Source organism: Polyodon spathula, chromosome 5 (assembly GCF_017654505.1).
Source record: "Polyodon spathula isolate WHYD16114869_AA chromosome 5, ASM1765450v1, whole genome shotgun sequence".
NCBI classification, from domain to species: Eukaryota; Metazoa; Chordata; class Actinopteri; order Acipenseriformes; family Polyodontidae; genus Polyodon; species Polyodon spathula.
The window spans coordinates 21,000,442-21,010,449 of NC_054538.1; the positions used below are offsets into that span (position 1 = coordinate 21,000,442).

The following is a 10,008-nucleotide window of genomic DNA, read 5'->3' on the forward strand; positions in this document are numbered from 1 at the left end:
TAAATTACCTGTTAAAGTTTATAGAACAAACCAACACATCCAACACAGTACTGGTTCTAGTACTGCTGCTAATTTAAGGTAATGCATGGCACAGTATTTTATGTTATATTAAAATACTTGTTTCAGCTAACTTCAGATTACATGCAAGTAAGCATTTTCATTTATTCTCAAATTGTTAAATTAAAGTTGCCTGTAAAATGTAAATGATAGCATTAACACCAAGCGTTACTTTTAGTTGTCTTTCACTACAATTGCATATTGTAGCAAACGGGTGTGATTAATCGATCAATTAATCATCCAGATAGGGTGATTAATCGATTCAAAGAAAACGTCAAGATTAAAACCTTTAGTTTGTACCAATATGATTCCTTTGTAATGTGAACATTTCACTACTGTGTTACCATTTTATAAATTAGCTACCCTTGTGCTACCATTTCTGTTTCTCACTGCTGCCCCTAGCATATTTAAAACATCTGTATCATTGATCACACAAAAGCCTTTTTGTGATATGAGAATGGGCAGATTTAATACAGAATGGTTATTTGAAAAATAAATATACTCAAGCAACACCTAAAACAGGCAGGGCATGTTGTCACACGGTTTTCTATGCAGTCAAAACTGCTTAATATCACTCATGTTAATGTAATTATCTTTAAGGACAGTAAGCCAGTACAGCAAATAAATCAAGAGAATCATCTCACTTACCCAGGGCTCCTTGGCAGATGTCAGTTCTTGTGGCACCAGCATCAATGAATTTGGGACTGGAACACACCTCCTAACAAATGGCAAACAAGCACGTTTCAATATGTATTTCACTGCATACTGGGAGCAGTGTTGCCAGGTCTGTGGTTTTCAGGTGGAATTGGACTATTTCAAAAAAGACATAGCGAGAAATATTAAGGAGTCTCGGGTTGATAATGTAATCAGATTGGTGGTATAACTTTAAAAGATTGAACTGTTTTCATGTTTGCAATATTGTTTGGGATACAGTACCAGCATTAGTATTTCAATAAAGTGATCACGCTGTAATTCGGTTGCTGGTCTGGTGTGATTGTTGATTTGTCCCTTCAGAGCTTCCGTATTAATTTGTTGATAATGACGTGTGGAAGAGCTGCACTGGGGCTTGTAGTTTTTTTTTTTAATCAAATTTATACCAGCTATCTTTTCTTATGAAAGCTTTTGATTGTATTTTTTTTTTTTTTTTTTGATGCATAGGCCTACAGGTTAATGATAAGCTTGCTTTCAGTTAAAACAAATAATTGGTCTATTTTTGAAGTGACTTTGGGCTATAAACCCAGCAGAAATCTAGCAACCCTGACTGGGAGTAAACAGGGTCATTCTGGTGGTGTCGTGATGGACACATTCTGTAAAATTCAAGACCTCTGAGCTTGCTAAAAATTAAATAGAGTAAGATCTGCAAATCTACCTTTTTTCACAATAAAAATGCTTACCTTTTTTACTTGTATGTTAAATGTCTTATGTAAAATATTGCATATAGCAGATCCCTCATGGATACCCTGTCACTGTTCTATGCAAGTTTCACAAACATCTAGAGGTCCACTGTGAAAGTAATGCGTGGTGATGTGCCTATTCATGGCTTTTCATGGTTGCTCTAACTGTGTTATTACAAATCGTTGATTTGATCAGCCTATTCCGCACATGATAAGCAGCAGGATCTCTTTTGTGTTTACAAGTCAAGTCTCAGAAAGCCATTTGTGTATTTGTGTGCTGCTGTTCAGATCTGGTACTAGTAAATACAGCAGGCTAGTAACAACTGTCTAGTACAACTGTAAAATTCTAAAGCAAAATAAAACTAATTTTGGCATGTAAAATGTAAAAAACGATTGATAAAAAAACAAAAGATAAAAATACAAAACATCAGACTGATGCTTGATAAAAGACCAGAAATGAACAGAGTTACAGCTACAGTAGTATAAATCTGCTCTTACAATGTCTGTAGAAAAAGGTCAACAGTGATAACACTGGAGGGAACCAGAAAAATAAACAAATAAATGAATAAATAAATAAATAATGGATGTTAAATTGAAGAGGCAGTGTCCCATAATCCTCCTTAATTCACTGGTGGTTGTTTACAACATAGTTGTCAGATAGGCCATTGTTGATATTCCAGTTTGTTTACAATGCTGACATAAAATTCATATTTCAACATCGGCTTCTAATGCAACAAGATTCTGACTTTTAAAAAGTTTAACGCGGGACACTACACTGTTTGAAGAAGTCCTGGAAAACACGCAACATTCAGAATGTTATTATTACTATCCTATTTAACTAAAATGCACGACTGCTTTGTGACACAAGCAAACTCAAAATATAACACAAGCATTCAAAAGATAATAAAAGGTGTCCCTCTTTAACCAACCATGTTGAATTCGCGAGATAAAAGTGCATATACATTGAAAAGTATATGCAACACAGTGATGCCTCATTTTGAGTATACAGTGCCGTATATATTGTTTTCACGCTTAATCCATAAATTGAATCTGGTAGTCAAATGCGAGAATAGTTAATGCGGCTTTGCTTACTGTTCTGTTCTGTTCTTTATCATAAACACCAACAGCAGACAGTAATCGGTATCTGTAACCAACGCGTTCTCTTCCGGTGATCAATAGGGCGTATACGTCAAAAAGCGGCAGTAAAGTTTGTTGTAATTATAAGCATAAAATACTTAACATAAGCGTTAAACGTGAAGACCTTTCCACTTCGCAAGGAATTAGAAATATATTCAGCTGGCAACTCACAAACTTCGTGTGGTTTCAATTCCATTCTAGCTGACTGCATTATCAGTGCCAGAGAAACGCTTTAATCCATTGCTGCCCACTGTACTTGACAGGGCGTCTTTAATTTAAAACAGAAATAATTTAGACTCTGAATTGTTTTTTGTTTTAAATTGAATACGCCCTGTAAATATACTATACCTATATGTATTTATATATGAGCTACTCCAGGTATTGTATCATTTTACTGCGACCACTTTTCTCTTGCTCCAAAACCAACATATACCAGGTGCATATCGGAGTTGAAATATCTACCTGTTGACTGTGACATCTGCCAACAGTGTGACACACTTAATGTGTATTTATTGCATGCAGGCAGATGAACTGTATATTGTTATTAGAGTGTATATTTAAAAGGCAAAACAATGAATTATAAACAATTTAAGAATAATAATATTCTTGAATAACATATACATGCTCACTGACGGGCCTTTTAGGTCACTGTATGCATGTTTTAAACATTACTGTAAACAGCATCCCCCACACTGATCGTGTAAAAACAAATCCAGGATGTTGGTGCCCCGTTTATTTTACAGCATTCCCGTCTTACTACGACTTCTACTAGCAACTATTACTTACGCCAGGTCTTTTCCATTGGACTCCACGGGTTTTGGAGGAATTGGGTCCAAGTTCTTTGAACCCCAAGGACTCTGGTACTGCAGGAAAAGTGTTGTCTACAAACAGCTTTCCAGCTTGAAGGCATTGGTTTCGGAGCGCTTCAAAGTCTTGATTCAGGTATTTTACTGCGTTCGAATTGCTTCCAAAGCCAGCGGCCGCCGCTCTCTGTTTGGCTAATTTGGATGCCATCCCTGTCATGTTCTCAGTACTGTGCTGTTCACTAGACTTACCTGTAAAAGTTAATTTAAATTCACGTCTCTTTCAACACTTCTGCAAAATACACTCGACAACTAAATGAGCCTAAAGCTACCTTCTTCACCGCCCTTAATCGGAGTATAGGCGTGGTCATTAAACAAGTCTGTACTGCTGACACGCCTGCTGAATTGCCGAATAACTGTTTAATTGTTCATTACTTTTTGTAGCAGCCTTCTAGCAAATGCCATAACAATCCCCGTTTACTGTACAGCGTCGGGGGTTACGAAGGAAAATCCGAACCTCTAGTTTGCTTTGCAAAACTGCAATAATGTCTACAAAGCAATACAGGAAGACTGGACTCATATGTTTGCATACCTGTCAACTCTCCCTTATTTGCCTTTTTGGATACTTCTCCCGGCCAGATTTTCTTACGTATTTTGCTGAAAACTACTCTTAAACCCCTTTTATGTCAGCAAACCTTTAATTTCTGCAAAAGACTGTGGTTACTGTAATTATTGTGTGTGCTTGTAGGGTTTAGGACCCAGGGGAGCCTTGTGGCAGGCAAGCATTCAGTGTGCGAAGGGAGCTCAAACTCTGGGGCATCTGTTATGCCATCGCGTGCGATAAAAAAACAAACAAACAAAAAAAAAACTCCAGCTAAATATACATTAATATAAGCTCATGTTATCAATCAATCTGTATTTCAAAAGCAACGCTGATGCCGAAATTGCGATAAGCCCTCCCGCTAAATATGCATATCTAGTGTAGCGTGCACGCAGGGCTGGAAGGTGACATAAGCCCGATATACACGCTCCTTGCAAAGCAGTGTTACAGGCGAATCCTCACCCTGCCAGGCCAATTCTCACCACATTACCCTTCTGGGAGGGTGAAGATCACCCCAGTAGTCTGTACATAGCATAATCGTTTTCATTGTACTGTAAGATAACTAATCTAAGATAATCAGCAGTAGGACATATATTTGTGAATGTATTGTAAAAGATACGGGGGAAAAAGTCTGTGATGTAGACAAAATAAGCAACGTTTATTGAACAATAATAGTGAGAACAATAATAGAACAAAAACGTTTCATACACTACAAACCGATAGTCTTGTTTAGAGGAGGCCTCGAATAACATATATATATATATATATATATATATATATATATATATATATATTATATATATATATATATATATATGTGTGTGTGTGTGTGTGTGTGTGTGTGTGTGTGTGTGTGTGTGTGTGTGTGTGTGTGTATATATATATATATATATATATATAGTATAACCACTGCGGTATTTGTATTTCTTTCAGTTTTTAAAAGTCAGGATTAATCTTTCGTTAAATCAAATGCTCTGAATGACAGGTTCGGAGTTAATAATCGCGAGCCGGTAAGTTATGTGGGCAGTACCTGAGTTATTATTAGTCCACAGTGACGGTACTGTTTAACACTTTGTACATAGCCCAGGTTGTCGTTACAAATTTTATTAAATTTCTCTCTTATTGAAAAATGTTTTATATAATAACTAACACCGCAATGTTTAAAATAATAAAGTAATAAGCTTTATCGGTGCTGTCATTAAATTATATTATATTTGTTGTACAATATTTTATATATATATATTACCTATAATATATATAATATATATATATATATATATATATATATATATATATATATATATATATATATATATATATATATATTGGATTGCCGCGCCCGGTCTGACGCCCCTGCCTGCGGGAGAACTGAGGTTCGCTACAATGCTAAACTATGCACGGCTGAAAGTGGGACAAGGTGTAAGAATGGTGTTTGTGGTAAGCACAAGAGATCACAAAAAAAAAAAAAAAAAAAAAAAAAAAAGCCAGTGACGCTCAGAAAATGAGCCCTTCAACAAACACCTTTTGTTGCCAAACGAAGAATGTTGCATATGGGGAGACCTTTACATGTTGTGACTATTCAGCAAATCTTTAGTAGACCTGTTCCCAGACTCGCACATAGAAAAGTATCTGCAGGAAACGCATAGTGAAAGATAAACGTTTCTGTTACAGTTTCAGCATCAACATTGTTTTACAAATTCAGATTGATTGATATAGCAATAGTGTGTTCCTTTAAAATAGAAGATAGTTGACAATGAAATGTTACTGGTATTACTGATCTGCCCCCTATGTGCAGTGTAATGAACAACGTTGTAATGCCACATTGTTGTGGATGTTTTTAACAGGATGAGTCACTTTACACACAGTACTGAAGTATTAAAATAGTGGCCCCCGCTGTAGACAAACATGAGAACTCTCCACATGGCTGTGAGGCTGGCTGGCACTCCTTTGTAAACACATGGATTACATTATAGTGTCAAGCAGATTTATAATTATCTGAGAAACTGAGACCACAAGTATTCTACAGTAATTAAGATAATGCTTTCGTGCCTATAATAAACAAGGTTTGTTTTAAAAGCAAAAATTGTAAACCATGCACAAACATACTGTAATTTACATAGGATTATTGAACATTGAGTAAGTAGTGTCTGCATATTGTAATGTGGCTTTATTAAAAAAAAAAAAAAAAGTTTATTTGATAAGTTTACTTAGGGACTGATTTCTTGAAAATAACTTGCATCGATGGTAACTCCATTGTTCCCTCAATCCTATCCCCTGGGTCATTGTAGGTCAGGTTCCTGGTCTGCTTGTGAGTCAACAACTTTATTTTAGTACCCAGGACTGCCAACCAGTACTATTTTTACTGACATCAAAAAAAATCTATAGACCATTACGAAAACAAATAAATATGTATATTTCTTTAAAGCTTCAATCCTAAAAACATCCTATCCATATTTGTTCTTCAGAATGCTTTTGGTCTAAACCGGTCAAAGCTTATTATTGCATAACAGGAAGTTAATAATACCAGGCCTCTTTTTAGATCTAGTTAAAAAAAACAGTGTTCATGACCACTCCTCATTGTTTATTTTTTTAAAGTTGTAGTTAGTGTATTCTTCTTGATATAATGCTGTGTTTATTAGTGCCAGTTTAGCCGTGTCTTGCACTCTGTTAAGCTTGCAGGGAAAGTGTATCTGTGAAGCTTAGACTTGGAGAGGAGATGCAGTGGTTTACATTGAGAGACACCAAGTCTCTTCCTCGAAAACTAAGGTGAAAGGCAAAGGAAAACCAGGCAGGGGACAACTTTGGTTGTATCTTTATAGCAATTGGTAAATTTATACAGTATACTCCATCTTCTTTGAACATAAGGGATCTATATGCATATTTACCACCGTGGATCTGCCCAACAGGTAAATGTGAATGTAATAATTGCACTGGACTGTCCCAGTGTAGCTGCTAGAGGGGTGGTAGATTTACCTTTAATCTGTTTTAGTTTTCCAGACTTGAACCATCTTGTGCAAACAATACAAATCAAATTTCACATTTGCAGTAGTTTTGTTTTACAGCAGAATGTGCTTATTCAGCAGCATTTCTGACTCCAATAAACCACTTACAGTTGATATTTCCCATAATACAGGTCCGGTTGATATGGGAAACACACGCTCATTAACACCAGTAACAGAAAGCAACTCAAGCGCAAGCTGCCAAACTGCCAAACATTGCCCACCAGAGATTATAAAAAATACTGCATGGGGTAGTGTGTGATAAATGAGAATGAAATGCCAAACCGAGCGGTGGGATGCTCGGGTTGGCATTACATTTTCATTTATCACATACTACCCCATGCATTGATTATTCTCCATCTCAGGGGTGGTCAACCCTGGTCCTGAAAAGCCACAATTTAGCAGGCCTTATAGGTTACCCTTAATCACCAATTTCTAAAGACATTTACGTTTTCACTAGTTTAAGGAGTACGTTTTTCAATTTAAGTAGTCATTTGTTCAATTAAGTAATTAAGAGATAATCTGGAAGAAAAACCTGATGATTTAAGGGGTACTATAAAAACAGCTGGATTGTGGCTCTCTTGGACCAGGGTTGCCAATGCCTGCATTATATATATAGTAGGTTTTAATTATATGCTACACCAAATAGCACATTGCAACCATTTTGTCACCAGCAGATGGCACTAAGGTTACATATCTTATTTCCAAAGACATGTTTTTATCCATCTTGTGGTCCGATAAAAGGGAATTTTATTTATACAGAGATACATATTACTGTGCCTTGCTTTAATGCATTATAACCAGGATAAGCTACAAGCTATTTCTTCTGCTGTTTTTATAAATTGCAGATGGTTCATCTTCCTCTTATGCAAATTCCCTAAAGCATAAAAAGCTCTTTACTTCCTTGTTTGGGCTCTGCAATTATTTATATAGATAAGCTCCTGTATGCAAAAATGCTGCACTAAATACATCAAATATTGCAATTAATTTTTGTCGTAGGGACTCGTTATGCTGTGGGGAGCTCTAAATTCAAAGCTGGCATAGCTGCTAGTGTGATATCAGTGCTACAAACTGGCCATTGAAACATGGAAAATAAATACGCTGGTAACACTTTAAATTAAGGTGTTGCTTATTAATGTTTTATAAATCTATAATATATGCTTAATAACTATGTTATAAATTGTTAATAAAGCATTATAGATGGTTTATAACCACTCAATAGCCATAGACAGAATTACATTTTTATAAAGGGGGCAGTTTTTAGCAATCTATTGTACTTTGGGATGTTTAACAAAGTACAGATCAAAGACTACTACTACTGCTTCAGCTTATAGTATTCAGCAGGGGTAGGGGCAGTACCAGAGTGAGTTGTCACTCACAGTGCAGTATAAAAAATAAGTGTACATAAACAATACATACAAATATTTACAGTAATGCAGGCTTTTGTTGCCTAGGGGCAAAGGTATACTTTACGTGGGTAATCCAATAATAGTGTTTATGATTAGGATTTCCCAATAGGAGCTTTTAGGCGAGACCAGCAGTCTGAATACACCCAGCAGCACTGTTACAAAGGCTCAGCAATTACCAGTACCTGCCAAACACTTTGTAATGTAAGATTAGCAAATCAAAAGGTGTTGAAATGTAAGTATTTCCTGTACTCATCGCAAGACCCTTTTAAAGTTTACACAATGTGTGCTGTGTAAATAGGGGCTATGATTTTAAAAAAACCTTGATTTTGGTATATCCTTATTCTGAAATATCTATCAGGTTAACCCTATGTTTTCAGATGAAATTGGGTTCAACTCCAGTTTAAAAAATTCAATTCGGCTGTTAGATATCCAGAGTATTATATGGGGTTCACCATAAAATCTGAATGTACAGTATAAAGTATTGCTTAGTACCAAAACTACAATACGTCATAGTAAATGTAAAGTGAAGGCAGGGTAAAGCACAGAATCAATGCAAATGCATAGCACTGAAAACCAAAATTAGCATGACATAGACTGGTATGCAATTTGTCAGATGGAGGCTTACATAATTAAATGACTTGCCCAGTTGTTTCTGGCTGCATGTTGATCATAATGTTGCAAAATATTGTGCAATAGCTGCTGAGCTATTGCGCTTCAATTATATTTAAGCGATAATTAATTTTTAAGTGTGGTGTAGTGTAGTGTACAAGGAGGTAAACATTCTGAATTGTAATCAATGACAAGACCCTCCTCATACTTTAAAAAAAGAAAAATCATTCTTGTAGTACACCATTACTGTATAGCACAATACTTTAAACCATGTTCTGTTTACATTCTTTTGATTTGTATTCTCGGATACCTGAATACATTTTTGTTTTTTGCTTTGCTCTCCTCTGCAGTAGTTTCCATGGTTGCCGAACTGATGGCATTTTTATTTTTTTAAACTTTCAACTTATTTTCGATTTCACGCTACAGAAATCAAAAAGCTGTAGTGTATCGCGACATATCTTATGGCAAAGGAGTGATGTGATTGGTTGTAAAGGTGTGTAATTTACAGGTATACCCCAACAGGTTTATTTGGGCATTTTTAAGTTTAGGGTGTTACCATCTGAAAGATGACAAATTAAATCACAAATAATAACGCATCTACTTTGTCAATGACATTCACTGTTTCTGAATTCATAGTCAAAGCTCCTTATCAAAAATGTAAAAAGGTAAAGGGGACTGTAGCAGGTAGCGTTGCGGTCAAGGCTGGTCAGCAGTAGGAAAGCAAACCCAGTCAGAAGGCTGCAGTTTTAAGCACTGTTGTGCATGTTTATTATACCCAAAACACAAAGAAACAAAGGCACAAGGGCCAAAATAAAATATTCAAAGAAAAGAATACACACTTGTAGACTGGGCAGCCACCTTCACTACACATCTTACACATCTTACAAACACCCACCTAAACTCCCTTCACCAAACAAATGCTTTCTCCCCCCTTTTTATACCATGTGGCTGGGTCTTTATTGATGATCAATTATTCTATAAAGACCCAACCACATTCCA

At 36.0% G+C, this 10,008-nt stretch overlaps 1 protein-coding gene across 1 annotated transcript in view; it reads right to left on the bottom strand.

The window, feature by feature from the left end:
* Window positions 1-3,763, bottom strand: part of LOC121315710 (calpain-2 catalytic subunit-like) — a 34,623-nt gene extending 30,860 nt beyond the window's left edge. Inside the window, exons 1-2 of the mRNA XM_041250053.1 lie at window positions 3,375-3,763; window positions 706-775 (exon numbers count right to left, since the gene is read on the bottom strand). Of these exons, the coding sequence (XP_041105987.1) occupies window positions 706-775; window positions 3,375-3,611 (307 nt within the window). The 5' untranslated portion in view covers window positions 3,612-3,763. The remainder of the gene's footprint in view (window positions 1-705; window positions 776-3,374) is intronic.
* Window positions 3,764-10,008: the final 6,245 nt, after the last annotated feature.